We start from the raw sequence: 16,082 nt of genomic DNA, 5'->3' as shown, positions 1-16,082 counted from the left end.
GGCTGGAGCCCATCCCAGCCATCTCCGGGCAGTGGGCAGGGGACACCCTGAACTGGTTGCCAGCCAATCGCAGGGCACACAGGGACAGACAACTCATTCGCTCATTCACACCTAGGGACAATTTGGACCGGCCAATTCACCTGAAATGCATGTTTTTGGAACGTGGGAGGAAACCGGAGTGACCGGAGGAAACCCACGCAAGCACGGGGAGAACATACAAACTCCGCACAGGAAGTCTGGAGCTGGATTTGAACCCACGACAGGTTCCCATGACATGAACTGTGCCGCACAAGCGCTAACCACTGCCAACAGCAGGGGTGCCGGAGCCCATCCCAGCTATCCTCGGGCTATCCTCGGGCTGTGGGCAGGGGACACCCTCAACTGGTTGCTAGCCAGTCGTAGGGCACACAGAAACAGACAACTCACTCAATCATTCACAACTAGGGACAATTTGAGACGGCCAATCAACCTGACATGCATGTATTTGGAATGTGAGAGGAAACCGGAGCACCCGGAGGAAACCCACACTGGCACAGGGAGAACATGCAATCTGCACATGGGGAGGCTGCGGTAGCTGGACTTGAACCCTGAACCTCTGCACCCAATTTATTAATAAATATTTTAACAAAAATAGAATGAAAAATAAAGTACAATTTTTAAGATTATTCAGTCCTTAAAAAAGTAAAATTGTTTGCCAGTGGGGCAAGAATGACTATATTTTTTAAACTTTGAAAATGTAACTAAATAGAAAAAATAAAATTGGGAACTCCGTTGATAAAATAAATTAGCTGAAAATGTTGCTAATTTCAAGTACCGTATTTTCCGCACTATAAGGCGCACCTAAAAGTCTTAATTTTTTTCAAAAGCTGACCATGCGCCATATAATACAGTGCGCCTTATATATGGCTCAATATTAAATTCGCAAGGTCTCGCAACTTACGCAACTGCCGCCGACTCGATTTTCCCCCGAACGTGGAGTAGTCCGCGGTGTATGCTGGGATTTATATACCGGTGTTTCATTGGCTAACCAATGTGTCAATCATCATTTGAATCGATCGCTATAGGCTAAAGTTATTCGGAGCCTTGGATTGGCTAGAGGGCCAAAACAAACCCTGCAATTGGCCGAAAAAGATGTGTCAATCATCCGTTAAATCGATCGCTATTGGCTGAAGTTATTCGGAGCTTCGGATACGCTAGAGGGCCAAAACAAACCCTGCAATTGGCCGAAAAAAATGTGTCAATCATCCGCTACATCGATCGCTATTGGCTGAAGTTATTCGGAACCTCGGATACGCTAGAGGGCCAAAACAAACCCTGCAATTGGCCGAAAAAGATGACTGAACGCAAGCTTGCTAAACTTCGCCATAAAGAAACATGTTTCATTAGTCTGTATTTGAAAACATTCTACTCTCCTGGATTTACTTCACTCACGGTTGTAAGAAGACCATGATTGCGTATCATTATTGAACGTGAGAACTTAGGTGAGTTATGCGGCTTTATATTTTCCCGGTATCTTGTTTTAGAACGATCTTGATGTTGCTGTGATGAGTTGAGTGAATTAAACTCAATTCCAAGTGTTTATTGTCATATGCACAGTAAAGTTGCGAGCGAAAAAGAAAATAGAAACTAAGGAATGGTTGGCATTTATTCAATCCCAAGACTTTAACCTTCCGAATGATGGAACGATGCATTTGAGTGACATCGTACGGACACCGTATCCGCACGTGTTCTCGACACGTATTTGCGTCTTTGCAAGCTTTGGGAATGTTAAGGGGGTAATAAGTTTGACTGAATCATCTGACTGTTTTGTCGACGTTCCCATTGTAGCGCCTTATAATCCGGTGCGCCTTATCTATGGAAGTTATAGGACCAAAAACAATTTTTTGGGGGTGCGCCCTATAACCCGGTGCGCCCTATAGTGCGGAAAATACGGTATTTTCTTTTTCAGTTTGAATATAGAAAAATAGAGAGCACTAAAAATAAGCCTACATGTGCACTTTTTAATTATTAGTAAAAGACATCCACGGGAAAACTCAAATACATATATAATCTATTAACTACCCCCGCAACCCTTTTGAGGATAAGCGGTGCATATAATGGAAGGATGGATCTATTAACTATTTTGAAATAAAATTATATTATAACGTGATAAATGGGGGGGTTTTGGGGTTTTTAAGGGTTATTGTTCTATCTTCGTTATTCATTATCCATTATCCGTTATCGGTCAGTTCATAATACGCTACAAAGCCTAGGAGCCGGGACACTTACTCTCAGCCAAAAGGCCAAGCTAAGGTCCTAGCCCTAAAGCCTTGCTGCGATCATTGCGAATGCACCGTTCCCGGAGGTACTGCAATACCGGGCCGATGCGTGGAGTGGACAGAGCAAGCTCTTACAGTACTCGTAAAAGAATCAACATACAAACATGGGTTGAAAACCAAGCAATTACAAAGACAGGTAGGCCGGCGTGCTCTTTTTCTTGGGCCTTGTTCAATCCAGAACAACAAAGACAACTGACACTCAAAGCTTAGTTTGCGCATGCGTTAGAGGCGTAATAATTAGTATATAAAAAGAAAAAAGTGATCTACTGCCACATACTTATATGGATGAATGTTAGTCACTTGGCTGATCACTGGAAGAAAGCAACAATGTCGAGCAATATAGTGCTTTTTTTTACAAAGATAATATTAGGCAATTTCCTACAGCAGACGAACTAAGTCTCACGGCATCATGGTTGAAAAACACTGCGTGAGCTAAACAATGTATATAATTCTCAAGGAATTACGGTCAATGGAATCCTTCATGCTGTTTTGTGAGACTTCAGAGGCAAGTTTTTCAATCCAAACCCCTTAACGATTAAATTTTATCCAAACAATGAAATTGTTTCTCGTCCTGTTTGCCACCCGGCCATGATTTCATCCGGGATCGCTCAAAAATAATGACCGGTTTCAAAGACACAATAGTCCCAGATTGCCTCGATAAGACCATCTTGATTGTCCATGATCGAAAGCAGACTTAAGAAGAAACCAAAATAAACGACATGCAAACTTTTGGGGGGGATTTTCCCGCTTTTGTTCTGTCGTCAAGAAAATAAAATACTTCTTTTACTCCCACAACTTTCCCATCGTCACCGATTTTGCAAGCGCACTTTTTTGAGGGGCCGAGCGAGGGGTATTGTTTCGTTCCCGCCGGGGTTTGTGGTCTGCCGTCGCCTGCTTTCTGTTGTTCTCTCTCGTTTGGAGACATCATGCTCTGGTCAAGTGTGAGAAAGTCTGTGAGTGTTTCTGAGAGATCAGTTGAGGGTCACACATGTACAGTGAGACAACACGGGGCCTTGCGGTTTCCTGACCTCCCGGTTTTGGTTTTGTTTTCCTGTTTCTTACATCCATCTGTATTACGCCCCTTTTCCTGGCCTCTTTCAATGCCCCATATCCTATAATATTCACTTGTCTAACTGCATAGCAAAAGACGTGCATGTATATTGGATATTTCCCATTTTTCGGTCTTTCTGTTTTATTGATTGCCTTTTTGTTGTTTATGAAGTAATGTCTGCCTTCTTCTAATACAGTAAAGTTGTGCTGTGCAGTAGATCCCCCGAATATGACATTAATCCATTCTTAGTTGGTGACTGCAAAGTGAAATTGCTATAGCAATTAGTTCCAAACCTGCCGTATCCCAGATAAAGACATTAAAGTAGAAAAATAGTATTTAGTAAATACTACTTAGATGCATACAATTAAGTAACATTACTAATAAAAATACATGTAAAAGAAAATTGCATTTTTATTTACTTTTAGTGTGAAGTGGAGTAGTGGGTGGATGCAGGGGGAGACAAGACGTGGATTAAAAATAAAACTGATTTTAAAAACTTCAACTTGCAAGGATTGACGTAACCTTGGTAGATGTCTTTACTTTAATTGCATCTTTTTTTTAATAATAGCACCAATCATGGATTGGTTATGGCCATTCAACATAGCTGTCTTCAGTCAGTCGGCAGGGTACACCCTCAACTGCTTGCCAGCCAGTTGCAGGGCACCCAGAGACAGACAACTACCTCGCTCATTTACACCTAGGGACAATTTGGACCGGCCAATTAAGTTGACGTGCATGTTTTGGGAATTTGGGAGGAAACCAGAGTGCCCGTGGAAAATCCATGCAGATACAGGGAGAACATGCAAACTCCGCACAGGAAGGCTGGGGGCTGGATTCGAACATATGACCTCAGAACTGTTCCGCGAATGTGCTAACCACTCAGTTGCCATGTATATTTCTAAACAATAGCTGTTATTTATCCCCCCGAAATATTTTTTTATAAATGTACATGCTTATTTATAAATTAAATGTAAAAAAAAAAATAGAAAACAGACACTCAAGTTAATTAAAGGGACAGTTGTATTATTTCATAGCGTACGTATATATATATATATATATATATATATATATATATATATATATATATATATATATATATATATATATATATATATATCATCTCATTAGCTGTACTGCTTATTTTTATTAGGGTCGGCGGGTATATATACAGTGCATCCGGAAAGTATTCACAGCGCTTCACTTTTTCCACATTTTGTTATGTTACCGCCTCATTCCAAATTGTATTAATTTAATCTCTTATCTCAAAATTCTACACAAAATACTCCATTATGACAATGTGAAAAAACAATTTTTTTACTTTTTTTGAATTTATTAAAAATAGAAAACTAAGAAATCACATTTACATAAGTATTCACAGCCTTTGCCATGAAGCTCAAAATTGAGCTCAGGTGCATCTTTTTTCCACTGATCATCCTTGAGATCTTTCTACAGCTTAATTGGAGTCCACCTGCAGTAAAATCAGTTGATTGGACATGATTTGGAAAGGCACACACCTGTCTATATAAGGTCCCACAGTTGAGTGTGCATGTCAGAGCACAAACACCAAGCATGAAGTCAAAAGAACTGTCTGTAGACCTGCGAGACAGGATTGTCTTGAGGCACAAATCTGGGGAAGGATACAGAAAAAATTCTGCTGCTTTGAACGTCCCAATGAGCACAGTGGCCTCCATTATTCGTAAATGGAAGACATTTGGAACCACCAGGACTCTTCCTAGAGCTGGCCGGCCTTCTAAACTGAGCGATCGGGGAAGAAGGGCCTTAGTCAGGGAGGTGACCAAGAACCCGATGGTCACTCTGTCAGAGCTCCAGCGTTCCTCTGTGGAGAGAGGAGAGCCTTCCAAAAGGACAACCATCCCTGCAGCAATCCACCAATCAGGCCTGTATGGTAGAGTGGCCAGACGAAAGCCACTCCTTAGTAAAAGGAACATGGAAGCCCGTCTGGAATTTGCCAAAAAGCACCTGAATGACTCTCAGACCATGAGAAACAAAATTCTCTGGTCTGATGAGACAAAGATTGAACTCTTTGGTGTGAATGCCAGGCGCCATGTTTGGTGGAAACCAGGCATTGCTCATCACCAGGCCAATACCATCCCTACAGTGAAGCATGGTGGTGGCAGCATCATGCTGTGGGGATGTTTTTCAGCAGCAGGAACTGGCAGACTAGTCAGGATAGAAGGAAAAATGAATGCAGCAATATATAGATATCCTGGATGAAAACCTGCTCCAGAGCACTCTTGACCTCAGGCTGGGGCGAAGGTTCATTTTTCAGCAGGACAACGACCCAAAGCACACAGCCAAGATCTCAAAAGATTGGCTTCAGAACCACTCCGTGAATGTCCTGGAGTGGCCCAGCCAGAGTCCAGACTTGAATCCGATCGAACATCTCTGGAGAGATCTGAAAATGGCTGTGCACAAACGTCTCCCATCCAACCTGATTAAGCTTGAGACTTAAAGAAGAATGGGCAAAACTGCCTAAAGATAGGTGTGCTAAACTTGTGGGATCATAAAAGACTTGAGGCTGTATTTGCTGCCAAAGGTGGATCAACAAAGTATGAAGCAAAGGCTGTGAATACCTATGTAAATGTGATTTCTTAGTTTTCTATTTTTAATAAATTTAAAAAAAAGTTAAAAAAAAAAAAAACTTTTTCACATTGTCATAATGGAGTATTTTGTGTAGAATTTTGAGATAAGAGATTGAACTAATACAATTTGAAATGAGGCGATAACATAACAAAATGTGGAAAAAGTGAAGTGCTGTGAATACTTTCTGGATGCACAAATAGATGAATACGTGTTTGTTGGCTATCACTGTCATTTATCTAGTGTCACATAGTAATGTTTTTATTTTAAAGGTCAATTTTATCTTCTACCTTGTGATTTTTTTGCATGGCAGCGTCTGGCCAGCGCCAAAGCGCACACATCACGCTTCGTGAGTGCCAACTTGCCGTGCAACAAGTTCAAGAACCGGCTGGTCAACATCATGCCATACGAGACTACCCGGGTGCCCCTTCAGCCCATCAGAGGGGTCGAGGGGTCCGACTACATCAACGCCAGCTTCATCGATGGCTACAGGTCGGTTTTGGCTAATCGTGTGCTGCTTCAGCCTCCTTTCTTTCTTTTGTGACAACGGTTGCGATTCCAGGCAACAGAAGGCCTACATAGCAACACAAGGCCCATTGGCGGAGACCACGGAGGACTATTGGAGAATGCTTTGGGAACACAACTCCACCATCGTTGTCATGCTCACCAAATTGAGGGAGATGGGACGGGTAAGTACGCTAGTCGTGTTTTACCCAGGGTTCATTCATACGGGTGCTTGAAATCCTTTAAAATTCTTGAATTTCAATGTTGTGTTTTTAAGGTCACAAAAATGCTTGGGTGAAGTGCTCAAAAATGTTTGAAATTTTTGCCATTGCCATATTTGTTGTCAATGTGACCATGCAATAAATGAGGAACATTTTTTCAAAAGTGCGTGAAAATGACACAGACACGCCTGCTCTGTTGGCTTGTCATTATGGCGTTATAAGGTAACGCGCCCTGCCTCCTACTGGTCGCACCCAAGGGAACAGCTCTATTTAGAAACCCAGTTCTTTTGGTGTGGCTCACTAAGAGAAGACGGCATTTCGGCTACCAAACAGCTCCTCAGATTTGTTGTTTTTTAATTATATTTTATCAATAATAATGACATTTTATCCGCAAAACTATTTAGTAATTAGTCAGTTAATATGTTTTGCAGGGGGATCCCTCAAATATTCACTGATCTACAATAAAAACAATTTTATCATTTTATACACTGAAAGTCGAACAACAACACGTAATCCCTGAAAAAGCAAAAAAAATTAAAAGGAAATTTAAAATATCAACTCTTCAGTGCTATAAGTAGATAATGCAAATGCGAAACAATTTAATGTTTACATTTCTATTTTAACCAATTCAACCAATCTTCTGAAAAACACGCAAAATAATTAGATAAAAATGAGTGAAGCAAAAACCAAAAGATCGGCAGTCTCTAACGTTGAAAGCTTGAATCCACTCTGCTTCAGAGTAATCAATATCATTAAAATGACTCAAAACTTGGCACATTTTTGTATTTTTTAGACATAAAATACTTTCTTTATTTCTTTTTCTTGGGTATCTAACTCAATAATTACCCGACACCATTAGAGCCCTTTTCTGTGTGTGTGAACAAGTGTGGCGTAGTCAAGCTGCAAGTGCAACATCTTAAAATAGCTCAAAGTATGTGCTAGCAGCAAGATAGCGACTTTACTTCAAAATCAACAACAACAAAAAATGTTCTTTTGTCGGGAGCTAGATTTCTTCCTTCGACGGTACTGGAAAATTTTGAAAAAATGTCCTTGAAGGATTTACAAAGTGCTTGAAAGGGTGTATAACCCCTGTAAAATGATAAATAACTCCCCCAACTCTGGAGGAAGACAATAAGTCCCTTCCCCCTTCCGCTTCTACATCACTTACGCGAGACTCATGGTCATCCCGACTCAATGATATAATGTGTTAATAATTTCACATATAAGTCTCATCCGAGTACAAGACTCACGCCGGCCTATGAAAAAACTGTGACTTATAGACCGAAAAAACAGTTTATTTCATGTAATATTTTTTGTATACGCAGGAAAAATGTCACCAGTACTGGCCAGCAGAGCGCTCAGCTCGGTACCAGTACTTTGTGGTGGATCCCATGGCCGAGTACAACATGCCTCAATACATCCTCCGAGAATTCAAAGTCACGGACGCCAGAGTAAGTCTACAAAGTGAAAATCTAAGAATGAAAAAAGTCGAAAATTAAGAAAAACGATGTGCATTTTTTCCTCCAGGACGGCCAATCGCGGACGGTTCGTCAATTCCAGTTCACCGATTGGCCAGAACAAGGAGTGCCAAAGTCAGGGGAAGGATTTATTGATTTCATTGGCCAAGTGCATAAAACGAAAGAACAGTTTGGCCAGGACGGACCAATTACTGTGCACTGCAGGTAAAAATGACTGATATAAATTATGAATATTTGTTCTCAGCTTTTGTTATATACGTAAAATGTTTGTCAAATGCATGATTTTTAAAAAAAGCGTATTGATATTAAGTAAACTTTGTTTCCATGCTGCTTGTAAAGGAAAAATCAACGCATTTTTCAATCAATTAACTAAAAATTTGCAATTTTGGTATTAAAAAACAAAATGAATTGACAAAAAATAAATATTATTTCTGTTTTAGTTGGTTTTAGTTAGAATGTAAGATGTGACATTTTCTATTTCTAATTTTGGTATAAATGCTATACTGTACCAACCCTCGACGCATCAAAATAAATTATCTTTCTTCATGCATTTAGTTGTATCTAGGTGCTTGCATTATAGGATCATGCATAGTACAATTACTTTAAAAAATACAAATAAAAATTCCAAAAACAAAATAAAATACAACATATACAAAAAAAATACAGATAAGATAAAAAATTATAAATAATAACTACAAAATAAATGATACAATTCATTAAATAAACAATAAATATTAAATTGAAATGAAACAAAACTTGAAAGTATACATATTTTAAACAATACGATTACATATATAACATATATATATATATATATATATATATATATATATATATATATATATATCATTAGCTACACCGCTTATCCTCAGTAGGGTCGCAGGGGTGCCGGAGCCCATCCCAGCAATCATCGGGCAGTGGGCAGGGGACACCCTGAACTGGTTGCCAGCCAATCGCAGGGCACACGGGGACAGACAACTCACTCGCTCATTCGCACCTAGGGACAATTTGGACTGACCAATTCACCTGAAATGCATGTTTTTGGAATGTGGGAGGAAACCGGAGTGCCCGGAGGAAACCCACGCAAGCACGGGGAGGACATACAAACTCCGCACAGGAAGTCTGGAGCTGGATTTGAACCCAAGACATGAACTGTGCCGCACATGCGCTAACCACTGCGCTGCCGTGCTGCCCTATATATATATATATATATATATATATATATATATATATATATATATATATATATATACAAATAAATCAATACAAATCAAATAAATAAATCAATTAATAAATACTTTTTTAAAATATATTTAATTAATAAACGATTAAAAAATGAGTACTAAATTAATATAATAAAGAAAAAAATATTTACATACAAATGAATACAAATAAATGATGACAAATAATAATTTATAATACATAATAATATAAATTAAAGTAATTAGAAATATCTAAATAAGAAAATCAACTAATTAAAACATACATCATTTGAAAAAAATAATAACTTAAAAAATTTAAAACAAATATTAAATTTATTTTAAAATATTAAAATGTAATAAATAATAATTACACAGAAAAAAATGCAAATAAATCAATACAAGTATTAAATGCATAAAAAATGTATCAATTAAAAATGATATTAATAATAATTTTAAATATCCTCAGATACCAACTTTATTTTCGTCATTAAAATCTAGCAAAAAACACGCGTTGAATTCCTTCCTTTAAAGGTACTGGGAAAATTGACAAAATTGGCCTCAACAGGCCTTGAATTTGGCCTAAGAATAAGGTGTTCAAACCCTGGGTATATATGCCCCCCATTTCAAAAGACGTGGATGAGTGAAGGCAAGACTAACAGAAGCTGTTGCAACCATCGACAATTCAATGCTGGGATGCGAAGAATTTGACTCTCGGCTTGATATAAGTTGTGTTACCAATGGTGATCACAATCACACATCTTTGAACATATTTTGTAAAAATTGATATTACAATTCGTTTGAATTTGCCAGTGTTTTAACATCCTTAATATTTTCTGACATATTTAATGTCATAATTTGAATTTTGGAACACCTTGTATAATGAAGACATCAATGAATCAAACTCTTTCGGTCCATTTAAAAACTGTCAAAACTGTGTCTGTCAATCATCTCCTTTGTTCTCATAATTCTACTACACTTCCATGACAACAATTTTTTAAAGTTTTTAAACATATCTCATGCCAGTGCCGGAGTGGGCCGGACAGGCGTCTTCATCACGCTTAGCATCGTGCTGGAGAGGATGCGCTACGAAGGCGTAGTGGACATTTTCCAGACAGTCAAGATGCTGCGCACGCAGAGACCCGCCACCGTACAAACAGAGGTAAGCCCCCTAACCGTACGTTTTTATTTTTTTTTATTTTTATGTGTCATAAGTATCATTGATGCCTTGTGCCACCCCCTGCAGGACCAATACCAATTCTGCTACCGCGCCAGTCTGGAGTACCTGGGAAGTTTCGATCACTATGCAACATAAACATCCGGCGCTATTCTCACTTTGCAGAGAGCGCCACCAACGTACAGAGTGAAAAAAGGGGACGGAGTCTCACGTACCCACAAAGAGCACCTCTAACTGAGCCATAGCAACCCGCTTGACGAAAAGGGGGGGTCTCCATCCCCTTTTGACCCAAAACACATCCAGAGAAGCCACTCAGAGTCTACCTAATCTGGGTTGGTTTTTTGTTTTTTCATTTCAGTCAGCGCTACGTTGCGTCGTTCAGGTGTGGGACTGCTCGCCTCATCTGCCACCAGTGTAGCATCACCAACCTTGATTGACCTTTACACAGGACGCTTTTTTTTTGTTTTGCTTTTTAACTGACACAAAGCGGGACTTTGGAGCACCAGAGAATTGCCAACAAGGAGAGTGGAAACTCACCCAGCACACAGTATTGAAGATACACAGACACACAAAGTGTTTAACCCCCTCCCCCTTTTTAGGGAAACAGACTTTTGTTTCTTATAAATGGAAAAAGACGTTTCAATACAAAAATAATAAAGCACCGTTCGACTGAATTCGTCACAGTTTAGGAGAGGCGAGTCGTAAGAGGTTTATAAAGCACCACCACAAATGTGTACTCGTACAAAAAAGAAGAAAAAAATGGCCTGTCTTATTAAGCCACAGTCATCCAATTATTTTTTGATACTTTTATTTTTACTCAAAGAAATACAATCAGAAGTGGTTGGGGTTTTCACATAAAAGTTCCACTGTTAATTCTTTGATAGTTTTATTTGCATGAGCCAATGGATGAAGTATTTGCTTGCTTGATGATTTAGGGGTCAGAGAAAAGTCTTGGAACTGTCTTGATTACCATTTTTTCCGGACTATAAGTCGCAGTTTTTTTCCTAGTTTGGCCGGAGGTAAGACATTTTAAGAAAATTTTAACACATGATAATGTCTTTGAGTTTTATTTTTTATTACTGGTACAGTTTATTAGTTCTTATGTTATTTCCACACAAAACCACAAGAGTGTGCTCTTAGGCCCGGAAACAGCTTATCGTCTCCCTCCAGAGTCGGGGAAGTTAAGTCAAGTCAAGTCATTTTTATTTGGAAGTTGTTTGAGTGACACAGAGGATGAAAATTTCATTGGCTTGTGTTAAGCTGATAGTTTGGTAAGCATGTTTTTTATGTTAGAGTTATCTAAATTACTTTTAATAAATTGCATTATCATTGACATATTCGAGTGTGCCTAAGATAGGCACGTATGTGTAACGTTAGTATACCTTACCTCATTGCTTTTCAAGTTAACATGTATGTTTTTGGTGTTTTCAAATTAATTTCCCCCAGAAATGCAAATTATTCCCTGGAGCGACTTGTAGTCCGGAAACTATGGTATATCTGATTCACGGCTGTGTATGATGGTGTATTTAGTAATTCGGGTTTGATTTAAGCAAACAAAGAAGAACTGTTGTACAGTATCCCTTCGCAATTTTCACTGTTCCACTTACTTGTTTAAGTGCATCATGGATATTTTTCTATTAATTATGAATTACAGCATCACTTAATTAGCCCCAGTCCAGGTAAACCAGTCGTCTTAAACTCAAGATCTGCAAGATGATATGAAAGCTAAATCCTAGTTTGGTCCATGCTAATTCAATGGGTAGGGCTCAAAATTGGGGACCGGTTCACAAGCTGATATTTGATATCGAAGTACGTCTGGATTGCTACTTCCTGGCAGTGCGTATACATCACAGTCTATTATCTTCTACGATGTATCATTGTTAGCAATGTAATCGCAAAGTAGGTTGTTTCAATTGAAATGTGAACAAGGAGCCGCTGTTGAACTAAAGCTTAAACGACCGTGGATGCACATTACACGTACCTAGGTAAAGTTTTGCCATTGGACCAGGTTTGTTTCATTATTTTCAAGATTGATTGATTTTTTAATCAATTCTTAGTAATGTTTATTTTTTTGCAGAAAATTAGGATATTTGAAGACAGTGGAATTCATGTGGCCCAAACTCACTCGCCCCATAACTTTCACAGCTGGCCAGTGAATTGAGTTTGAAAGATTTAATTAATGTCACTCGCCAAAAATCAACAAAGTACCACGCTTATTTTCTTTAAAAGTCAGCTCCATCGCTGTGTTCCGTCTGTTTACAAGGTATGTTTGTATATTGCTCGCCAGAAGAAAGGACTTACACCATATATGGATGAGTACAATTGGAATTTTCACCGTGGGGACTGAAAATAAAATGAGAATGTCCCGTAGAAATCAAATAATACATAGGAGGCTTTTTAAGCGAGTAAGCCAGAGTTTGTGTGGGTCATTTGTCTGTACTACAAGTCCCACAGTGCTTTGCGGCATTAAAATTTCTCTGGTATAATTTATATCATACATTAAATATTTATAATTTGTATACAGAGCTATCAAATGCTAAGAATCTTCTGTCGTTGACTACGCCAGTTTATTGCAAGTTACGAAATTCATACATAATCGTCACTGAAACGGAAGTGTTAGGGAACAGATTATCCACAAAAATCGAGGGAATACTGTACAAAAAAATGATATTGGGTGGTGTGTTTTAGAAGTTCTGTCTGCATGTGGATCAGAAGGAAAAAATGGCAAATTGATTAGGTGTTGTTTTTCTTTTTGAATCCAATTCCTGGGGAAGAAAAGCTCTTTAAAATTTCACCTAGATGTTAGAACAAAACCTGTGGAAAACTCACCGGAATGCTCACCACGGACTTGCGTGTCTGTCTGATTCAGTGTGCAATAAGTAGATGTATCATATATATTTTTTAAGTCCACTTTACCGCAGTCACATGCCGGGACGATGATAAACAATAACAACGGTGCGTTTTGTCCCCGGGAAATGAGGACGTCGCACTTATATCCAATCACATTGAGTTGGCGTCGTCCCAATGAATAGTTTTCAGTTTAGATTTCTAGTGCCTTATATTACACGCCTATTTTGATAAAGTTACGTTAAAAGGTTTTCTTGTGTATCTTACGTACGCACACTTGGTGTCGTTGTGTGTATGCGACAGAGGGAGAGAGTAAAATGTATTGTTTGTGTTATGTTCCACTATGTGAAAATTGCCGGAGTGTTTTGTCGTTTTTTTATGCTAGGCTGGCTCATTTTAATTATCACTTTATAAAAGGAATGCAGTCATATCGCTTAGAAGAAATAAACATAAGTAGGACCCAACTCCAGTCGAGAAAATGTTTGTTTGTTTTTTTTTAAGAACGGTTTATGAAATTGAAAAAAGAAATACGCTTTCCTCAAATAGCGGTCTTTTGTTTTTATTCCTCATAGGGGTGGCTTGGTTTTCCCCTTTTATATTTGCTAAGAATTGTGACATAATGAGATAGTTCCCACCATTAAAACCTAATGAAAATAGCCGTCCAGTGCGTTACCAGATAATAAATTCATAAATTGTGTTGTAGATAGATTAGATAAATAGAAAAAAATGCAGCTAGCTCAACTGATATTCTACCTGATATATGCACAAGGGGTTGTGTGTTTGATCCCCTGTCAAGCCAGCACAAATTCTAAGTGTAGAATTTTGTTTGGAGGTAGGGTAAAGGTTTTGACCTCCAAAGTTACGGTTGGGGCGGCACCGTGGATGAGCGGTTAGCGCATCCGCGGCACAGTTCTGAGATCAAATCCTCCTGTGTGGAGTTCGCATGTAGCTCCAACAAAACCTTTAATTTAATAGAATTTGTACTGCCTTAACTGGGAGTCAAACCTTTGACTGCTATACAGGGATCCTACCATTTGAGCTACCAGTGCTGTTACATAATCTGGCAAAAACTCTGTCCCTAGCTCAAACCCAAACCATAACCAGCTATTCCACAACACTGTGGGTAGAAGACAGGTGTATTACCAGTTGAAATAACAGTGATGTCCTTATTGCTCAAAACACTAACCATAGCTCCAACCAAAACCTTAACCCAAGCTCCACCAAAACCCTAAACGCTGCCTCAACACTAACCCACTAACCATGGCTCCAAAACTAAGATCTTATCCTTAGTTTGATTAGCTTGACTAGGGACTAAACTCTGAGCCCTATATGTGGAAAAGAGGCATTTTACTAGTTGAGCCACTGGTATTGTAGAATGCTGCTAAGATAGATAGATAGTTAAAAAAGCAAGGCACTAATGTCAGTAATTTTTATACTGAGGAGAATAACTAACATTCCCTCTAAATGTTCGAAAAATGACATACCCTGAAACTCCCAATACACCCTGAAAACATCTGGCCACTAAATGAGGAAATCAAAGCATATTTATTGTCAATTAAACTTAAAAAAAAAAAAAAAATGATGGCATTTGTGCTTACACAGAGTAAAACTTTTGGACAGTGTTTCTGATCCCGCCTTTTTTTTCCATGTTGTGTATTTTTTGTATGCATGGTACCACTTTGGAAATGCCCCGTTGGTCGCACCTGTAATGGGAAGACTTGCACTTCTCTCTTGTACTATGCACTAAGTTTTACTATTTCTGTTAGCCCCTCCCATATAAAAATAAAATCAGATTTACTTGAACTAGCTCAACATGAAACGCTCACTTAATTGTGTATATGTAAATAAACACCCCACATAGAGATTAAATAAAATTCTTGTAATAATAAAAAGTCAATTATATCGGATATATGTAATATTATTCAAAAAGATTGCACCAGAAATCACCGGTGGTTGTTTGTGGCACAGAAATATGTGCAATATATGCTTTGTTGCACCAGTTTCACTCTGAAAAGTTTTCTATTTTAACCCCCCCTCCCCATGTATTAAGTAAATGGATTAAAACTGGAATTTAAAAATTGTATAAACAATGTAATGCTTGGATCAGTCTTGATGAACTGGTCTATGTCTGTAAAGATTTTTTTTGTCTGTTTTTTGCTCTGGGTCAATAAGTCATTTTTGTTTTTCTTAAATTAGATCATGGAATGTGTGCAAAAAAAAAAAGGATTGGGGAAAAATACACAAACACACACGGGTCTGTATGGATTTCTGTTCCTTGTCGACACAAGTTTTATTTGTTACAAATAAACTCAAGTGAAATTAAAGACACCAAACCTGTTTTTCTGGGTCTTGACCGTCAATGTACCCCGGGATGGAGCATGAATTCGTTCTGAGTTGGGGATTGCAAGATCAAATTGTTGTATGGTGGAGGATAGAAACCTATGGTATTAAGCTTATGCATTTCAATTTACCTGCACCACAGATAAAGTCTTCAGTACAACAAAACATTATATAATTACTTCTTACATGTTTATATACTTGTATAAGATAAAATACATTAACAAATACATAGGTAAGGGTAGAGTTAAATTGTATTTACCTTTGGTGTGATGTGACTTAAGCTGGTATGGGTAAGTTACCGGCTGGATGCCAAGGGGGGGTGGAGGTGGGGGGCTTGTGGCCGATT

At 38.6% G+C, this 16,082-nt stretch overlaps 1 protein-coding gene across 1 annotated transcript in view; it reads left to right on the top strand.

Annotated features, from left to right (window-relative positions):
- LOC148361874 (receptor-type tyrosine-protein phosphatase delta-like) overlaps positions 1 to 13,341 on the top strand; it is a 401,326-nt gene extending 387,985 nt beyond the window's left edge. The window contains exons 38-43 of the mRNA XM_088342686.1: positions 6,284 to 6,462; positions 6,533 to 6,659; positions 8,021 to 8,146; positions 8,223 to 8,377; positions 10,399 to 10,534; positions 10,619 to 13,341. Of these exons, the coding sequence (XP_088198812.1) occupies positions 6,284 to 6,462; positions 6,533 to 6,659; positions 8,021 to 8,146; positions 8,223 to 8,377; positions 10,399 to 10,534; positions 10,619 to 10,687 (792 nt within the window). The 3' untranslated portion in view covers positions 10,688 to 13,341. The remainder of the gene's footprint in view (positions 1 to 6,283; positions 6,463 to 6,532; positions 6,660 to 8,020; positions 8,147 to 8,222; positions 8,378 to 10,398; positions 10,535 to 10,618) is intronic.
- The last annotated feature ends 2,741 nt before the right edge of the window (positions 13,342 to 16,082 follow it).

Source organism: Urocampus carinirostris, chromosome 8, assembly GCF_059441175.1.
Source record: "Urocampus carinirostris isolate Australia breed hairy pipefish chromosome 8, RoL_Ucar_1.0, whole genome shotgun sequence".
Lineage (NCBI taxonomy): Eukaryota > Metazoa > Chordata > Actinopteri > Syngnathiformes > Syngnathidae > Urocampus > Urocampus carinirostris.
Note: the sequence above shows the minus strand (reverse complement) of the source record. Positions and strands in the feature narration are given on the sequence as shown.